This window comes from Dermacentor andersoni, chromosome 11 (genome assembly GCF_023375885.2).
Source record: "Dermacentor andersoni chromosome 11, qqDerAnde1_hic_scaffold, whole genome shotgun sequence".
Taxonomy (NCBI): Eukaryota; Metazoa; Arthropoda; class Arachnida; order Ixodida; family Ixodidae; genus Dermacentor; species Dermacentor andersoni.
The window spans coordinates 90,866,638-90,887,826 of record NC_092824.1 but is presented as its reverse complement, the minus strand read 5'-3'; the positions used below and the strand labels follow the sequence as shown (position 1 = coordinate 90,887,826).

The 21,189-nt window shown below is 50.8% G+C and overlaps 1 protein-coding gene across 1 annotated transcript in view; it reads right to left on the bottom strand.

Moving 5' to 3' along the window:
- Positions 1-20,944, bottom strand: part of LOC126539022 (tyrosine-protein kinase transmembrane receptor Ror2-like) — a 287,664-nt gene extending 266,720 nt beyond the window's left edge. Inside the window, exon 1 of the mRNA XM_050185709.3 lies at positions 20,554-20,944. Within this exon, the coding sequence (XP_050041666.1) occupies positions 20,554-20,671 (118 nt within the window). The 5' untranslated portion in view covers positions 20,672-20,944. The remainder of the gene's footprint in view (positions 1-20,553) is intronic.
- Between the last annotated feature and the right edge of the window lie 245 nt (positions 20,945-21,189).

Here is a 21,189-nt window from a genome sequence, read left to right as displayed (position 1 = left end):
CCTGGCCTATCCGCACGGCCGGACATGTCCTTTGCTGGGCTACATAGCTCACTGTTACATTAAACGACTGGATCATTCCAAGAGGGACTCCTGTGCACTGGAAAGCCTTCTGCGACCGCTTCCTGTTATGTGAAGAGTAAAACAAATAAGGAGCACGAAGACGCATATCCCAGCCCCAGCTATAGTTAGGTTGCGATCCGCGCCGCATTCCGCATCAACCATGGCAGCGACGTACAGCTGCCGCTTGTTCGGCGGGGCCGCTGCGAACATGTGACGCGTGACACTCGAACCACACAGCGGACGCGCAAACACTGGTACACGAAATTTCAGCAAAGAATCGACTGCAACGCCACAACTAGCGCTCATCATGCAGCGTGCGCCCCCCCCCCCCCCCCCCCCCCCCCAAAGGCAACGAAGGCCTGACCCCCATAAGTCCACAGAACGGGATCGCGTTTCGCTCCTAATTCGGGCCTGAAACACGACCGCGGGCCGCAGCGTTCCGGGGGCGCCCCCAGTGCGCCGGGAGGTCGGGCGGGCGAGCACTAACGAAGCAATTACGCAATACGCGAGCGTACAAATGTACGTGCTACACACACACCCGTCCCGGCGGATATTCGCGTCAATGAGGGCAAGCGAGCATCGCGTTCCCGTGCTCGTCGGCCCCTCTGCTGCCGTTTCCTTTGGTAATGACGTGCTCGCGGTTTTTTGTGCGCCCCCTTTCTCTCCGGGTGGTTCGAAGCTCCGATGTGGCAGAGAGCGAGCAATGTTTGGACGCTGTGCGTTCGAGGACGTAGCACCAAACGTTTGCCGAGCAAGCTATACGGTGTGGACGGGTTCCCGGGAGACGTTCGTCACTTTCGCAACACTCCGTGTCCTCTCTTAAGGTTACAGCGCTAAAAGCGGTTATGGATCTCAGGACCAGAAACCAATCTATTATGCAGTTCCCTTTATTTTAATTCGAATGAATCATCCGCCTACTTGAAGTAAGAAGTTGGAAAATAACATGCAACACGTACGCCCGTACGCGAGAGAACGATTGATCACCGTCACGTAGTCGAGTGTTAGCGGCGACGTCTTCCGAAATTGTGTAGATGCACAACTTAAAGGCAAACAGTGACTAAATTCCTGACTCAGTAAAAGGATATAGCTTCAGACAGGGTATACCACTCTCCATGCAATATTATGCGTTCGAAAAACTAGTGGATGCGTCATGAAAAACTTCCAGAAATAAACCTTTCTGATAACCGTAACTTTAGGCAAAAAAAAAAACACACACACACACACGCTGACATTACCGCTCGCCGGACGTGACGCATGACCCAGAGCACGCTGCTCCATTACCTCAGAGAGTAGGCGGCGGCCGCGAGGCGAGCTGAAAAAATCTCGGAGGCTACGTGCTGGGATTGGCGACATATTTGCTGACCACCAGGTGCACAGGTCGTCCGCTTAGGTTTTATGTAAAGACTTGAAACAAGACAATTAGATTATTACCAGCCTTGTAGGCTTGCGAAGATTGCTTCATTAGTATATACTACTAAGTGATAACGTTATGACCAATTTAGGCAAAGTGCAATAATTTCGTTGCAGTCTGACAAGTCATCGTGGCCTGCTTGGTTCTCGTCGCTGTGCCTGTAAAATGGTAAGTTGCTCCAAGCTATAGTTGCTCCAGTGGCTCTACATAAACACAACTACAATCATGAGTAATATATTACGTCGAAAATAAGAAAGAAACACGGCTGAAGTCTCACTAAGGTGGCAAAGACACAGTAATCTGCACTGCGTTCGAGGGACTGCTAAAAATGGGTAAAAGCCGTACATGCACTAAAATATATATATATATATATATATATATATTCATGGTATAGACTTCAGCACGGGACAAAGCTCCAAAAAATGAAGACAAATTTACACCGCCCGCCGACAATGAAACCACACTTAGGCTCCGCAGACAGACGCCAAACGCTGCGCAATTTGTCTCCCTTTGTGACGAGATCGTGCAGCTTCGGAGCCCTGAAGTTTCAACAAGCGACTTGTCAAGGATTGAGAGGAAGAAAAAGGAACAAAATGTGCCGGAAAAATGCCTGGTTCTTCCCTCTTTCTTTACTCCGAGCTGTGTATAGAGAGACAAGCGTGAGAGTCGCCCATAAGAAAGCGAAAGCTCTCCTTGCAAGTCTGCGTATATATATAAGGCGTCAGGCCTTATATACATGCACGCCACACACACACACGCACAAGCGTGTCTTCGAGTTCGTAATCAATACAAACGACGCGCCTTGTCTTTCCTACAAGCTTTCTTTCTTTCTTTCTTTCTTTCTTTCTTTCTTTCTTTCTTTCCTTTTTCTCTTCGTCAAATCTGGATACCGAGCTTCCAGTTTGATCCATTGCCACGTATCTTTCCTCTTCCTATTCATTCTTCTTTACTTGCTTCCTCTTATTTATTTATTTTTTTTTTTTGCCCGGCGACCAGTTCCCGCCTTCAATTTGGGTTGTGTCGCGCGCCGGCTAGGCGGCGAAGATTCCGCGGAAGCGTTTTCCTGGCATAAAAATAAATGCGTGTTCGCAAGCTTATTTCTGGATCGTTCAACGATTACGCTTTCTTATAACTCTTCTTACTTTCCCTTCCCTTCCTTCATTTCATGTCATTCTTTCTCTTTCTTTCGCTTCTTTCTTTCTCGCTAGTGTGAGTCTACACGAAGCAAGGGAGAAGAAGCAAAAAAAAAAAAAAGAATTGCTCGGTCCACACCTTTCCTTTTTGTGATCGATTGGGTTCCCCGTCGCGCTGTCACGGCTCGGGGACTTTCGCGGGCGTACGAAACTCATCGGCGCTCCTCCGGCTCATCCCAGTATAGGAACTTGCGAGGCCCTGCATCGACGACGCCGTTTTTTTAATCTACAGCGTATGTAATTCTGCTTCTGAACAGCGACGCGACCGGCAGCTTCGCGCAGTTGTTGCCTCGAGGCCAACGCCACGCGGCGCTAACAAACTGTTTGCGAAAAGATGACGCGCACGTTAACTGAAAGAGAGAGAGAGAGAGAGATTGCCCACATAAATAAAAGCACCATTTCATCGCTTCGCCAAGATGAGATAAAAACACATTGTTCTTAGAACAAACGGAAGCGGGAACGGGACAGTGACAAGGAAAGGACAACTCCTTCTGTTGCTCTGTTCCTTTTGGAAACACAGGCAGAACAGCGCACGCACACTCTTAGACTGTCGGATGTCGAACGATCGCGTGCCTTTCTGCCTGGGCTTGCACTGGAAACAACTTAGGAACGGTAGAACGATGGTCGATGCATTGGGCGACTTGGTGAGGTGGCGTCACAAGAAAAGACGGCGAACGGGGAAGGTATACACAGAGAAAGGACTCCTTACCAACGAAATCTGCGTGATTACCGGGCCTATATATAAAGAAAAACGAGTGACGGGAACTAAACATCCCAACAAATGATTGTTTCTCTCTTCGATTGCTCTTACGCTCTAAACGTGGTAGGTTCTTTATCGGAACATCCGCGCGCATCAGCTGGAACCTTCAATCCAGTTCCGCAAAGTACGCTAGGTTTAATCCCAGCCGGATTACCATTAGCCCTCTGCTGTGGCGAACACCCGCAACGCCTTGATTCGAGACGCGCACCGATTAGCGCGTAGACTGCTAACTAGTCCGAACAACTCCCTGCTTCAAACACGCACGCGCTCGGCAGCAGACACTCCGTGCACGTTCAGGCCTACAGGTGATGACCCGTCCGTTTGGATAGGCCCGAACTATACACCGACCCCGTAGAGACAAAAGCTAAAGTAGACAGAAGCCCGAAGCGCATATACCAAAAAACACAAAACCGAGCCCGCTGCTATTAACGCCGCCAGCTTCCGACACAGGTGCTCCCTTCTAAAGCGTGCGGCTTTCGAGCGGGCGACCTTGAAACAGGAATTTCACGCCGCTAATTAGCGCGTCCCAACCACGCGCGCAGTATTTCTTTAGAAGGGCCCTCTTCTCCTCCAAAGCGAGCGACGAACGCGTTCAACGTACCCCGTCCACTCGGCGCGCGCACACACACACAGACACGCTCACGCGCGCACCTTAATTTCTTCCCGCTTTTCCGAGAAAAAACAACAGCAACGAAACTATACGCCGAAGCTAACCGCACGTCGCGCACATCGCATGCGCGTGCCTCTGGCAGGCTCTTATTTAGGTCTTGGCCACCGGAATCGACGATTCGAAAAGAACGAGCCGGGCCCAAATTGCCCATTATCGTCCTCCCCACGTCCCCCCGTCCGCCTCTCACTCTCAGTAAGCTGGAAGGTCCTCTGTTGTTCGTTTCGTAGCTCTCTCTCTCTCTCTCTTCTTTATTTCGCTATGTTCTCGACCAGAAGGCGCATGCGACGCACGAGCAAGAAGAAGAAGCAGACGACGACGACCGAGCCCATCGGACTCATTTGCACGCGTAAGTATCCTCGCTGCCAGCCCGGAGCACGCGCAAACGACTTGGCAGGAATTCGCGCGTGCGAGTTAGCCCTCGCTCCCTACTCGGCCCACCCCTTGGCGTACCACGCGCAACTGTGCGGAGATTCCGAGAAAGAAAGTAACGTCGCCTTAAGTGTACAGAAAAGCGCAAGCAACAGCGCGCGAGGGTATAATCGAGACGAGAAAGAAGAAAGGAGTTACTGATGAGGCTGCGCCAGAAGGAATTGTGGCCGAGGAACACACAGAAAAAGAAGAAAGAATAATAAGACGCAGGAGACGGAAGACACAGAGACGGCGTGCAAGTAACGGCGTCAAATCTCCATCAGCACCTCCGGCTCGCGGTTCTGGAGGAACCGCGCGCGCATTCCCGTCACCGCCAGCCTCCTCGCTCACTTCTCTAGACCGACCCAATTCCACAGCCTTTACGCCCCTCCAATCTCACACTACATAACCGCACGCACAGTTAACGACAGTCCCGCACTCGCAAGAGAAAGACCTACGAGAGGGACACAAAAACGAAATAAAAAAGAAAAGAAAGAGAAAAAACGAGGAAGAGGCGGAACATGCAAAGCTTCAGACGACAGTCTACTAAGTCGACGCTATAAGATCATCGTCTCAGTCGTTTCCCGTTGTGTTCGTTCGTTCTGTCTTTTTTTCCCTTTTTCTTTCTCCTTCATAGAAACTGCGCAAAAATACAGGGGAAAGTAAAGAGGGAAAAGAAGACGGAAATGGCAGAAAGTAAGTGGTAAAAGTAAACTGTCTCGCTCCCCAAACCTTCTTCTGTTTCCTGCTTTCACTTTTGTTTCTTCTTTCTCAGCTCTCACTTCGTCTCGCTCTAGACGACCGGCTGTGTCATTGGGGACAGCGTCGTGCTCCTGCTATTAAAGAAAAAGAGAGAAAACGAAAATTACGGGCAGATGACGGCGCACGCACTAGTCCTCGTCCCCTCCCGGCCTCGCCGGCCTGCCCCACGCACGTGTTAATCGCTCCCTGACAAATCGCTGCTCGCGGTATATGACGAACGCAGGAAAAATGCAAATCAAAGCTTTCCCCTCTCTTACGTATGAGTTTATACAATGCGGCTCGCGCGCGAGCTCGACGCACTTTCCCGCCTTCCTTTCTCGGAGGTCCGGAGGCAGGCCCTGATTTCGGTAATCCGCGCGCTGACGCTTTCGTTCCTTTATCTAAATCTCCCAGCAACTTCGCCGGTACGCAGGGGGTGGGTTTGGGAGGGGGGTGTATCGTTACGCAGAGACAAGAGCGCTAGCGGTGGACCTCACAGGGACTTGCATATACGACCCGTATAGCAGACTTCACCTTTAAAGCAAAGCTTTCTTTGACCAGTTTCCTGGTTTGGCGTGGCTGCTGGATCGGTCAGTACCTCGGCTTATTTGTTTGTGGAAGGTTACACGTGCGCCGAATGCTAGTACCAGCGAACATGCTTCCTTGGACGCTGACCGACAAAAGAGTACAGTAAGCATACATCTGTTCTGACATTAGCGGTGGTCCGGGCAGGTCTTCACTCCCGATCTCGAGCTCGTCGAATCGTTCGTGCGTCAGAAGGAAGGAAAGAAGGAAAAGGTGGAGAAGGAAAGGCAGGGAGGTTAACTAGTTTAGCTTAACCGGTTTGCTACCCTACACATGGGAGCGGGATGGGGGATGAAAGATGGGGAAAGGAGAGAGAGAGAGAGCACATAGCACAGCACACACATCGTCCGTTAGAGTCCATCACTCGCTTCTGCCATGGCGTTTCAGTGTAAACGATGGTTCACAGCGTTCTTGTTTGAACTACCACGCTCCTCTCCCACGCTCGAGCGCTCGCCCGCTTTCTAAGCCTACACTGGCGCAGCTGGAGGCGGTATGACAGCACCGGCACGACGACAATGGAAGGACGATTCTCAAACGTTGACTATGGTACATATAATGACGGCATAGCGAAGACGACGGCATGAGGACAATGGGATGACGACGATGACGGTATGACGAAGTTGGAATGACGACTATGGGGAACAACCGCTACTGCATCACGACGATGGTATATAGGACAGCGAATGTACGACGATGACGCTATATACGACAGCGAATGCACGACGACGGTATATATGGCAGTGAATGCACGACGACTTATGTGACTGCGAATGCACGACGACAGCGTATATAACAGCGAATGCACGGCGACGATGGTATATATGACAGCGAATGCACGACGACGGTATACATGACAGCGAATGCACGATGACGACTGTGCGACAACGTTATATATGACCGCGGATGCACGACGACTGTGCGACGACGGTATATATGACAGCGCATGCGCAACGACGACTGTACGACAACGGTATAATTGAGAGCGAATGCACGACGACGGCGCAATGGCGAATCCGCATTGATGACTATGGTATAACGACAACAGCGTGACGACAACGGCACGAGGACAATGGGATGACGAAGAGTGTGCGTCACTCACTCTCACTCACGTCTCTCATCGCGAAACTGAACAACGAGCCATGCAAAGCTAACGCATTAAAAAAGGTCATGCAACTGTCGATAGACTATCATCGAATGATATATATGACGCCCTAATGACATTGCATTGCAGTCGCTCAGCCCTAACGAGATTTCGAACAACACACTTAATTGTCCACCTAGATAATACGCGTATCTCGCATCCTAAACCTGCGCGGAGGGTGAAAATTTAAGAGCGGAAGTGTCTACTAAGATGAACAAAAAATCCGAGGACACCTAAGCGCTTCTTATGAGAGTTGTGAATGCAAAAGCGGCAATGTCCAATTGAACGCCGCTGAGCGGTCCTTGGAGTTTTTGAGCGGCATGCGAGTAATGTACCGTAGCGGTGCGTGTGCTGCCCGAGCCAGCAAGCAGCAGCAGCCTGCTGATGCCAACGCCACATGCCAGCCTGCTGGTGCCAACACTTTATCCCGTACGCAACACCTGGCACGCTATCGCTACAGCAGTTGTTCCCTTTCGCCCGCTCGGCTCCGTCGAGGCGCGCCTGTGACGTGGCGTCGCGCAGCCAATGAGAATCTATAGGTGGCGCTTCGCTGTGGCTACAGACACCGCCGGCTTTTTCGCTCAATGGGCCATTTGACGCTTTCGCAAGAAAACGCCTTCATCCAATTGAAATTAACGCTTAAAGTGCATTCATAAAAAGCCGTTCTTGGTCGCGCATGCTCCTTACTTAACAGTACGCCACTGTCACTTCTTTTTTTTTTTCTTTTCTGGCGAGCAAATTCGTCGTTACTGCCCGTCTCTGATTAGAACAAGGGGCAAGATGAATGTGAACAAAGGGCAGCATCGTTAACGAAAGCCTTATCCCGTAACGAATGGCTGAGCCGTTAACAAAGGCCTGAGCCGCTAACGAAGGTCTCAAGAGCGGCTCTTCCAAGGGGCGAGAGGAAAGCGCCAGCTAAGCTCATAGAGAACAAACAAAGGGCCCACGAGACAGAATCGGCACGGAAAACCTTCGAAGGGAAGCGCGAACGGACTTAATTGCGACGAGACTATTTCGGATTAGCCAAGCACAGCGCATTTCTCTTGTGCGCCAAGCGGTGAAATTCGCAGATAATGCCGGCCGCTTTTCAACACAGCGCGATGCGTCGACTTGAGCGACAGCACTATAAGCGTATGAGAAAACTATTTTATATTAGTCATATCACTCGGCAGGCATGTGCGTCAATTTAGTACGCGGGCAAAACAACGACGCTTCATAACGACGCAGATAAAATACAGTACTTGAATTTTAAATATAAAAATTTTTCCCATTTCCTCGTTAGACGCAATGTTCCTGGAGTGACAGAACGGAGCAACATCGTGAAACAAATAGAACGGCGCACATCCCTTTCCTCACTCGCTCGCTGAATACACCCACCCACGCAATCACTCACCCATTCGTTTTCTCACTACGTCACTCGTTCACTCTCACTCGCTAATCAGGTCGCTAAATCCCTAACAGGCTCGTTTTCACTCACTCACTCACTTTCTCCATCGATGACCACCACCACCACCCCATGCATCCCATTCACTTGCTGATTGCTCACTCGCTAGTATACCTCGCTGAATCAATAACGCCATTCATTCACTATTCCTTCCTTCCAATCTCGCTTAGTCACGCTGTCACTCACTAGCTGGAACAGCGAACCGGATCGCGAACCTTTCGGTCGCGCGAGTGTGTTTCTACTTGCACCGGCTGCTGCTTTGCTTTCGGAATCCGGTTCCGTTCCTCGGTTTTGTGCAATACGTCGCTTTAGCGTAAACTTTTCGTCGGAGCAGTTGCTTGGACTAGACTGATTCGCAGGCACTTTGCTGCGCGCGCACACAGTGTTCCCTCTATCCCGCCTTCCTCTTTCTGTTCCCCCTTCCCCAGGTCTGTTGGAGCCCACACGTGGCCTACATGAAACGGCGCCTGACAGCTACTTCCCAGTTGTTCAAATACTTGACAGGGAAGACGTGGGGGATGTCAGTAGACGCAATGCTTAAACTCTACAGAGCTCTCTTTCTCGGTTTTTTTAATACAGTGTACCTGTACTGAACAACACCTGCAAGACAAATAGTCGTGTTCTGCAGGCAGTACAAGCTCAAGCACTCAGAGTCTGCCTTGGTTTGCCCAGATGTACGTCAACAGAGGCGACTCTTGCGATTGCTCGGGACCATCCAATACGAACTCACATTACGGTGGAAGCCCTGAGAACGCACATCAGACATTTTGCACGTGCCCCCTATCACCACCTTGCAGCACTACCTTCAGACAGGCACCAATCATCATTCTCTAAAACTATCAACAAGTACAACGACAAACTTCCCTCGGGCTTCACCGCTGCATCTAAACCATCGATACCCCCTTGGTGTCTTATCAGCCCCACAGTACATCTCAGTGTACCAGGAATCGGAAAAAAGTCTGAACTGTCGTCGCCTGTCCTCAAACAACTGTCTCTGCTTCTTCTGCACGAGAGGTACGCGGACAGTGAACACATTTATACTGATGGTTCCACAAACACCCAGTGTTCGTCCGGTGCTGTGGTTGTCCCAGCAAAAGCTATTACCATCAGCTTCAGGACTGACCACCCGACAACGTCGACATCTGCTGAACTAGCTGCTCTTCGCGCTGCACTCCGTTTCGTCAGTCGGAAGCCACCTCGACAATGGTCCATCTTCAGCGACTCAAAGGCAGCCCTACAATCTGTACTATCAGCTCTGCGTCGCGGGCCATTCGAACAGCTCGTATTCGATATTAGATGCCTACTCCATACATCACAGGAGAAAGGACACCACGTGACGTTTCAGTGGCTGCCAAGTCACTGCGGCGTCACTGGAAACGAAGACGCCGATAATGCCGCTCGGGCAGCTCTTGAAGACGCACAAGAAGAGGCCATACCGCTTTCACGATCCGACGCAGCTAGCAGACTTCGAGTGCTTGCACAGGAGATGACGCTCTCTTCATGGTGCACACCAAACAGCCAGACCAACCAGAGCAACCGTCAATACCACCTGCCCTCTTTGATGCATCTCTATATGCCAACTGGACTCCGCCGAAGCGAGGCGACTCTGCTTTATCGCTTATGGTTAGGGGTGGCTTTCACGAAATCTTACTCATTCCGCATTGGAATGGCCGACAACGCTCTCTGCAATGCCTGTCTTTGCGAGGAGACGCTGCAACACATTCTGTGCGACTGTCCTGAATATAATGTCCAGCGACAGTCCCTGGCATCCGTTCTCGCGCACCTTGACACTAGACCATTGTCCCTCGACACGATTTTCACATGCCGCCGACAGAAGACATCGCAGGTGAAGGCGACGAAGGGACTACTTCAGTTTTTGAAAGAGACGGGATTGGACAAGCGGCTCTGACAGTGTTATCACGTACAATGCCAGATTGATGGACTCTACCGGATGATGTTTGTGTGCTGTGCTATGTGCTCTCTCTCTCTCTTCCCCTTCCCCATCTTTCATCGCCCCCATCCCTCTCCCATGTGTAGGGTAGCAAGCCGGTTACGCTAAACTGGTTAACCTCCCTACCTTTCCCTCTCTACTTTTTCCTTCCTTCCTTCCCTTCCCCAGGTGTAGGGTAGCAAACCGGACGTCCGTCTGGCTGACGTTCCTGCCCCCTCTCTCTCTCTATAGAGACTATCTATCTATCTATCTATCTATCTATCTATCTATCTATCTATCTATCTATCTATCTATCTATCTATCTATCTATCTATCTCATCGGAAATTACACGCCCTCAAATGCGCAACGCTTTTCCACGATTCGATACATCATATCGGTTCCTTTCGAAGAAACATTTGTCACGGAGGTATCCCCCTCTGCCCTCGCGGGGCGTGCGACTCGCAGCGCACGCCTCGTAGCGAAAAGCGCGCCGCGCCGGAGCAAACTTCCTCGTTATAGCGAAGACAAAGTGAGCGCGGTAACGAGACCCGACCGTAATCGCGTTTCGTCCTCCGTGCTCAAAAGGGCGCGCCGCTACCTAGGCAACAATGCACGCCTATACGCACACCCACAAGGCTGTACATGTATACATGCATGCGTGCATGCAGATGCAACATACGAAAGCATTTATAACTATACGCACACGCGTTCAACAACTACACAAAGCACTTCGCAAGCACAGGCGCGTCGGGTTCAAAGTGCACAAAGAGGAATTCCGCGACAGGAGCAGGAGAGATTCGAGACAGGAAATATAAGAAGGAAGTGAAAAATAATAAATAATAATAACAATAAAGAACGAAAGCGACGATGATAACTAATAGCAGCAGCAGCCGGTCGCGGTGGTCGTCGCGGAGGAAATGAGCAGGGCGGCTTTCAAAAAACTCGCAGAAACAAACAAAAGAAAAGCTGGAAAGGCAGCGCAGCACAGCGATATGTAACGAGCAAAAGAACGCTCGCAGCGAGCGCAACACGGGGAACGTATACAGAGAGAGACCGCGAGAGCGTGCTGGCGCTGCTCCCATTAATTTCAATCGGCGGCGAGAAGGGAGAGCGGGAAAGCTGTATGGCCCCGGGGGCGCGCACGGGGTGCCACACATATATAAACGCGGGCAGATTTCCTCATTGTCTTCTTGCTGCCGGCGGCGTCGTACAGCGAACTGTGCGCGCGCAGCCGCGGATCGGTATATAGCGCATAGCCCGAGGCTTCGTAATTCGCCTCGCTGCGCATGTATTAAGCGAATCCCTCGTTATAACAAATTCGATGCGACGGCGAGAAAAACTTGGGCGCTTGCGGGACTTCTTGGACCGTAAGCGCGGCGGTCTTTTTGCAGGCGTGGCGACCGTGTCCGAGGTCGTGCATGCAAAGTTTTATTCAATGTATCCGACGCACTGCGGGTTTTTTCTTTTTTTTCTCGTAATTCTCCGAACAGTCAGCTCTTTCTTGTTAAAAAATTATGATACGAATAATCGTGCACTATACAAGTACTTAATTACACTCTGTAATGATGAGTATAATGATAGCGTGCACATGTAGTAATGTGCCCAATGCACCGTCCTCCAGTGTCTTGACTATCCTTCAATGAAGTCTGCAGTGCCTTCGAATAAAATTCATAACTCGTGACAAAAAAAAATGGAACATAAAAGAAAAAGTTAAAACGAATTCGGATTCGTTCAGACATTTCTAACGAGTAACTACCGTAAAATGTCCTTTATTTCCATGGTAGTCGAAAGATCGGCCAGGTTTCTTCCATCTAGCAAACTTAGCAGGAAACTCTATGGAATCCACGCATACAACTACCCGCCGCGGTATATAGGTCACTGGCTATGACCTGCCGCTGCGGAGCAGGGGCCAGCGGGTTTGACTCCCTGAGGCCGAAATTTGTAAAAAAAAGAAAGAAATAAAGAGACAGAAAACGCTCGCGCATTTTGATTTGGGTGCACGTCATGGAACCCCCAGGTACGGCCGAAATTTGTCATCCACTGCGGCGTCTCCCATAGCCCCGGTGCTGTACATAGGGACGTTAGACCCCGCTAATCAAATCAAATCAGCGCGCATGACGGGCGCGAGCGTGCGCGCGCATTCGTGCGCGGGCACAAAAACGCGCGCCGGCACAATTTGTCGCCGCGATCCAGCAGGAGGAGTGACGGTCGAAGGGTAGGTGGGTGGAGGGGGTTAGGTCACGAGCACGTGAACTGCGCACACGTTCCGGACGGACGGCCGTCATCCATCCGGATTACAAAGTGCGCCGGAAGCTAGGCGCCCGGCGATAGAGAGAGAGAGAGAGAGAGACGTGGACGGGCCGTCCTGGGAAATCTGTCTCTCGTGACGCTAGCGAGAAAACGCTACTGAGCCTTCACCCTCCCCTCCGACAAACGAGCCCTCCCCAGCGGAGCGGCGGGCGTATCGCGGCGCTCCAATTAAACCGAACACCGACCGGCGTCGCACTTTGATATAAATACGCGCGACGCGGAGCCCCGAGGATTCGCGGCCAGCAGGGGCGCGACGTATATTTGCCTCGACGTGAAGCTGCAAAGCGTGACTTCACATCAATGCGGAGACCCCGCCCGCCGCAGTCGTGTTAAACACACACACACACACACACACACACACACACACACACACACACACACACACACACACACACACACACACACACACACACACACACACACACACACACACACACACACACACACACACACACACACACACACACACACACACACACACACACACACACACACACACACACACACACACACACACACACACACACACACACACACACACACACACACACACACACACACACACACACACACACACACACACACACACACACACACACACACACACACACACACACACACACACACACACACACACACACACACACACACACACACACACACACACACACACACACACACACACACACACACACACACACACACACACACACACACACACACACACACACACACACACACACACACACACACACACACACACACACACACACACACACACACACACACACACACACACACACACACACACACACACACACACACACACACACACACACACACACACACACACACATTAATAGGAACGGGCATTCGAATCTCACTATACTGTAGGGAATTTCGAATATACTAAGTTACGAATAAGTATATACAACAATATTTGATAATGGAGTTGTCTTCGATTCGAAAATTCAATTCGAGTCATTGAATATTCGTTTTCATTCGAATACGAGGGAGAACAACGCTTATTGGAGTGCGCTGGGAGAGAAATAGATGCCAAGTGGCGATTATATTCCGAATCATACTCCCGCAAGGGAGCAGCGGCTGCTGCCCAGATGCACTGGCTGCAACTACTGAGCAAGCGCGTGGAGCATAGTGAACTGCTGCTCGATAATTTCCAGGCATTTAATAAGGATGTCTCATCTTTAGGAAGCTTACGATTATATAAATTTAAAATTTAAAACAATTTACGAAGAGCTGTAGAGTATCCCGCTTCGCTCCTTCGGCGACAGCAGCACATTGCGTGAACCTGCTGATTGGCTCTTCCCGCGTTTCATTACCGTCATTGTGACAGTGCGACAAGCTTGGTACGATCACATCTCAGTTCACTTTCGTTTGCAGGCTTCGCAGTTGACTAGACCTCCAATTCGAAACAGTACTACATGCATCACACGATACAATCGATATAGAGAGTGTGTGAGAGAGAGAATGAGTGTGCTTCTTTCTTTTTTTTTTTTTTGCCAAACGGACTTTATTAGCCTTCGTATTTCACTTTATTTAGAAATGTAAAAATATCCTGTACTCCAAGGTGCATTTACTCAAACATTCGCATTCGACTATTGAGATGCCGCCATTCGAACAAGCCTACCTTACTGACTATGCGCGTCCGTTCTTAAAACCATTTGGCACAAACAGCTATGCAAAGATTTTTCGAAACTGCGAGCGACAAAACATACGCTTGATCGCGAAATTACCCAGCGCAAACAGACAACGCAGAGCGAGCCGTAATCGCGATGCGTGGACGACCGACGCAATTCAGCAGACGGCCGCTCACTTATTCATTTAGTCGTCTTCCGAAGTTCTCAAAGGCAGCCGTCCAAACATGGCAATGCAGTTGGCAAACATAAACTCCAGGAGTCTCCTTTAGAAATAACAGCGATGTCGCGCAAATTCACGCGAATGTAGGAGCGAGGACGTCCCTGGTACACTCTAGGTAGAACGACAGACTGCTCAGTGCAGGCGCTCCATCTTGGCCGGCTTCACTGAGCACGTTCTTGTCGAAAAAAAAAAAAAAAAAATTAGAACGCTCACTCATTCGCGCACATATCAGGGTAACGGATGCCAAAGCAAACACGCTTACACTTCATGTTAAAAACCAATAACCGCGCAAACTACGCAGACGTTCCTTTCATCTCTCAGTCATTTAAACTAACTTCGAGAACACTTCAGGTTTGGTCCAGTCAGTGAGCGAACATGTTTAGATAGCACAGCGTTAGGACGGGTGACCCTCAGGGACAAAGGAACACAATCAGAACAAAGTTTGTGTCTCTCTGTTTGCCAATAGAACTGGAAACCTGGCGAGTCGGAAATGATTCATTATGAATTCGGTAGCGCAGGACAACAGGGGGACGAGGAAGGACAAAGGACAAGTCCTGCTTTGCTCCTTGTCCTCGTCTCGTCTTGCGCTGCCACACTCATAATGAATTTCTGTCTTCCATCCTCGTCCTCGCGCTGTTCTGCATACCTAAACAAGTTCAAGTACCCGATGTAGCGGCGCGACTATCGCCTCCAGAACCGGCGAAGAAGCAGACGGCTTACGCGTCGTCGAGGGTTCTTTCTTTTTTTTTTTCTGTGGTCTTCACACGAACGACAGAAATGTCGCAACCAAAACACAGAGGGGCTGCACACAGGCATGTGTGCCATATCGTCGCGATTTCACGAACCATGACCAACGACATGCGGAAAAAGACTAAACTCCCGGGGGCTTGACAACAAACAACGCCAGACGGACGCAACGGGGCCGCCGCACAACCGCCCCGCTCGCCGAACTTTCGCTTTCCGAGGGGAACGTTACTCTGACGGGGGCGCGTCATTCGAGCGACACTCGAGAAAGTTGTCGCTCAGAGCGCGGCTGCCTCACCTCCCGGAGGATTTCCGCGGGCAATTCTTTTACCCTGTGACTCTTTAGTCAAGGAAAAGACTCGCTCACTGCTTGATTCAAAGAAGCGTGACATTTTCTTTTCTTTCCTAACTTTTCTTTTTTTTTCAAAAAGAAAGCGCCGGTGCAGGAACACGCTCAAAGTGCGAGAACGCGCGGAGGTCACGACGGTTGCGCGCTCTGCATAGCCTCGGGCGTCGCGAGGCATTAGCATACGTCAGAAAACCTCGAAGCTTCGTCGACGCGACCAGCCCGTCCGAATCAGAGTTGACGAATCCCGAGTCGAATTCAGGCTGGGAGTCACGTAACTCGACTACTAAAGAACAAAACACTGACGCACTATAAAGGAACCGCTACATATACCACACTGGCAAATTCAATCTGCGAAAGGGAGGGAAATAAAGAAACGTTCGGGACCAAGAATACGGAAATACCGTTTTTTTTTTCTTTCTTTAGAATCACACGCTTACGGTTATACGGCACATCGAGCATCGACCATCAATCACGGCGTATGCAAATTCTTCGCACCAGGACAGCGCGGTGAGGCAGCTAACAACACGCGCTGCCGTGCCCCGCCGTTCAATTTTCTCGCTTCCCTAACTGCAATCTATTCTTTTTTTCTCTTATTGCCTTTTTGTTTTGTTATTCGTCTAACCCTTTGATCTATTTCTTTCGTTTTCTTTGAGGGGGGGGCGGACGCGTCAAACCGCGGAGACAGTCGACTTCCAAACAAATCTCGCAGGGTCGAACTTCCCGCAAAACAAATCAGACAAGAATAAAAAGAAGGAAAGGAATCGAAATAGGAAGGCGGTCGCCGCTTGCTCTCCTGAACTTTGACTCTGCGTTTTCGTCGAGAACGTCGCTCCGAGGGAAGCAGCTCGGCCTCGTTGATGAGAGTGCAACACACACACAATCGGGACACCGAGAGAACTTCGCAACGCGCCCTCGCATTCAACAGCGTACGGCGCGGCCCCTATATACGGCGAATAAGCAAAACGAGACGAGACAAGCAAATGCGAATTCCAGCGCAGATATGGACGGAAAGAAATCGCGAGCGGTTTTGTTTTGAAACAATCCCCGAAACCCGCGTTTCACCTGGGTTTTGGGGAAGGGGGGCGGGGGGAGTGGTTCTGCATCTTCCGGGAAACTCCCACCAGACCCCGGAAGAAGAGATTGGCGAAAGGGTGATGAGAATAAAAGTAACAACAACAACAACAAAGAAAAAAAAGAGCTTCGAGGGCCGGGCGGCGAACTGAATGCCTGAGGTCGGGGCGCGGGCTGTCGGGAAAGAAGGATTTCGTGAGGAAACACACTCGACTGAGGCAAAGCGAAAGCTGCGCAAGGGCTCGAAAAGGAGCACCTCGGAGGGGAAGGGGGTGGGTCACCGTGGAAGTTATCGCTGCGAAGCGAAATCATCCGTCTTGATCTGTTCCGGATTAAACGGATATTACGGGGTAAGCCCGTCGAGGAATCACGAAGTGACAGTTGCCTCCCCTTTGCTTTCTCTTGGAGGACCGCGGCCGTGGACCGAACGGCCCGTTAAATGGAAGGTTCGTAGAGCGTGCGAAGCAGTGGCGACGTTTATGTACGGGAAGTGTACGCAGCGGATTGCTTTTCCGAGAGCGAAGTAGTGCTGCAAGAAAATAGCCAAAAAAAAGTGAGACGGCGCAGCAGGAGAGGTAAATATTAATCAGACATAACGCCGGAGAGCAGATATCAGATGGCGTACAAAACTTCAGCGTCATAAACTCGGAAAGCGGCGACGACGACATCAAGAGTCAGACAACTGCGACGAACGCGCTTATGCTAAAATTCAACTTCATGTAAAAGGAACACTTGCTTCGATTTCCTCGCTCAATTCGGAAAAAGAAAAATCGTACCTCGGAAGCTTCCGGGAAAAGGCTTGAAGAGTTGGGCATTATTATCACGCGTTCCCAAATGGCTCACTGTAACTGTCGTAAGAGCGTCGGCTTCCTGCGGTATCTTCTAGCAGCACGCCAGGTTTAGAGACCAGGGAAACGCGTATGCTATACAGCTGCATGTCCCATGCAGTTGGCGGCATACAAGTCGCGTCTTCACGGATGTCTGCCTCGGCACGCAATCACGGGATGTGCTTCGTAATATATATATATATATATTTCCTATCTGCCCTTCACCATGGGCTTTGGCGACGCCACAGTCATCGGGATCGACCAAGTCACTCAGCGTAACGAATAAGAAATGAACGGACTCTAAAGGCGCGGACATAGTGCTGCGCGCGTTGCCAGCGTGCCTGGCCGCGGCCGACGAAGTCGGTTATACGTATACGTTACGCCGGCGACGCCAGTAGCACTTCTGGACGATGAGCTGCTGGCACAGCGCATGCGCAGACCGCCCACTTGGCGCCGGCGTAGCGTGTAACGTTCGCCCGCGTCACGCCGGACTAGATCCGAATAAAGTACGACCTCTGCATCACTCGCACGTGAAGCGATATCGCGTCAGAAACATCGTAGCGCAAGTCAGTTCATCACGGCGGCTATAGCGAAACGGCCCACTCTTGCAAATTCTTGTAGGCAAGCGTCGGGCGGTGGGGGTGGGGGTATATGTAAAGATATACGCACAATCATCCAGGCAGAATGCGACGGATGCGCGCTTCGCAGTTCCAGATGTGATTCGCAGCGATACGCCTCTGTTGCGGCTGAGATACGCCCGCGATAGTGCCGCACAGTGCCTTTCAAAAGTTCCCAGACCGCTAAACGCGCAGCTGCAGAGCTGGCTTTTGGGAGCGCGCGCTCTTCGTATTGCACCCATGGAAGGGGACCCATTTGGCCTCATGCCCTTGCATTCCATTCCGTGTCTTTAGGACTATACTCAAGGTGGCCCATAGGTATACCCTCTCCCACAAAGTCCAGCAGAAATGGCAAGATGATGAAAGTGGTGCCTGTTCAGCCATCTGCCCAATGTCATCGGCTTCGCAAAGTCTGGCAGCGCTGACAAACCGTTGGCCAATCTATAGAAAAGCTGTAACATTCCCGATACAAGGTCACTAGAAGTTCTAAGCAATATATGTAACCTCTTCACGCTCCATAGTGAGTGGATGGGCTGCGTCCGTATAGATTAGGACGTGCGATGCAAACATCTCCACAGACTGTCTGGAGACATTGTGGAGTTAAGAGTGACGCTCCCGTTGAACTGACCGCTGTTCACAGATGTGTAGGTTTTGCGCAAACAAAAAAGCTAAATTTACGCGGAGGCACGAAAAAGCATATTGGCACTCAAGCTGCCGTTATGCAGCTTTTATCCTGCCATCCCTACCGGTTTGTATATATCAGTGTACTTATGTGGTAAAATAAACTTCTTCTTCTATCTTTATAAGGATCTGGTAGTGCAGCAATGTGCACGTAACCGTGTACCCCATCTCTCCCCCCCCCCCTCCTTCTCACACACAGTGTACCAAGTCTGACCACGTGAAAAGCGGACAACCTTTGGCGTGGTGCGCAACATAAAGTACTTAGAACACGAGTAAACGGCGAAAACGACGAAAGATAAATACACGCGCGAACTCACGCAAACAGGCAAACAAATCATAGGCCTGCTTGCAGAAACTTTCGTTCGGCCGCACCAGAAGCTCGCTTTCTTTCTATGGGAGCTCATTTCCTCTTCGCCCCAAAGAGCGAAGGGCACGCGTTCGAACACAGAGGCACAGCCCTGTTCGGACCTAGACGTACAGCTAGACTTCGAGCCCCCCGAGGAGATCGTATATCTCCGTGGACGCGATACCAGGGCGGATGACATAAACCACGCGCACCCCTGTTTGCGCTGGGACCGTTCGCGTGTATCGTCGTAGCGCGCGCATCTGAAGTCATTCAGTTTGCCAGCTTGGTGGGCAAGCGGCGAATTGCAACGACGAACAAGTATGAAATCACTAATGAGAAAACGTTGGCAGTAATCGAACCGAGACGACATCGCACTGAGTACACTCCAAGCACCGCATATCTGCAGCGGGCAAAACTGATATGCGAAAGAAGGTATTCAGCCCCCCCCCCCCCCCCCAATACTTGGTCCATGTATAATAGTTTTCACGCAATGATCCCGAATGCTGCGTGTGTTCTATTCTTGAGACATTCTTTGCCATGGTCTTTGCGTGTGTCCACAGTATGCGACTAAGCAGAGCACAGTTCATGCGACTATGTCCTCTCAAGGCTCCTGCCTCTGAATATGAGGAAAAACATGCTGCGAATTTCGTAAGTGTAGCAAAAGCTGTGTCACTTTCTCACGTGAAGCGAGTCTGGATAAGTGGCTCTGGTTTGGTGGTGTGACATCGGCGATTGATTACAATGAGTTGCGATTTCTTTTTTTTTTTTTGAGCATGTAGATAGTTTATGTTTCTATACGCTTTTATATGTATCCATGTGTTATATATAGTGCGTATAGTTTGTGTTTTCTTGTGCAGCAGGGGTCAGGGAATATGATCAAGTACGTTTTCGTACCGAAAGTCATTATCTCGTATTATTCCATCATCACTCCTCATGCTAATCTATACACTTTCCTGTGTTTACACTTTACCGAAGTGTGAAGCAGCAGGCCAGAGCGACGCTCCTCCCGCCAACCGATCCGTTTTTCATTTCATCGAAACCTTCTCTGAACGCTTAGTCGATATTTCCGTTCGGAAAGCGACCGAATCAAATATCAGTTTTTGCATGTGGGTCGCGCGGATTTTCATAATGCGATGCGGAGGAGCAAAAGTTGACTCGCGTCAATTTCTCCTCCCTCTCTTCTCCCTTACTTTTTTTTTTATCACAAATATTAAAATTCAGTGCAAACAACTTTCGCATCCGAAACTGGTTCAAAGAATTAGAAAATTGAGCAGCGCCCACTGGTTGATACCGGACTCGAAGCGCTCTCCCGTGTTGGGACGCTCGCTGACAGTTCTCTACGGTTGTCAGCGCAAAGCAAATGCAAAACCTGTCGCGTGCACTCACTCTTCGCAGTCGCTGCTGGCAATGTAGCTACGGCGAGCACGACGCCTGTCATGAACCACAACATGGCACCAGTCACGCCGGTCCCGCGGCTGATGAGGAACTCGGAGACTCTCGCCATGAAAACATCCACCAGCGGTTGTTCCTCACATGGGACGCGGCGTCGGCGGTTATGAGTCACACACGCGACCACCGGTCGCCGGCCGCAGCACACCTTTTTTTTCACACGGTTCGGACCCCGCTCACTGTCGGCGGCATCGCGGCTCTGACTTCACGCGCGCAACGCGCGACTTGAGCACCGTCGCGGACACTTTTCTCCGAACAAACTTCGAGAAAACCGCCTCTTCTCCGCACCACGGCATCGTCGAATTGGCCCGACCAGCAGCTGCTTACTGCGAGCGCTGGCGCGGTGCCTTCGCGCCTTTCTTTGGGCGCCGCGGGGCGGGGACAGACGCGCATGCGCGGAAGCGTGGCCTAATCGCGGCTTCTAGCGGGGAAAGCACGAGCTAGCGAACGTGAAGCGCTGAAGCGAAGACCGCAACTCTCGCCTAGCGGCGCTAGTAGTCGTCACCACTTGGAATGCCGTTGCAGAGCTAGGCGGTGCGCTCGGTAGGTGGCACCACGTGCGTCGGCAAAGAG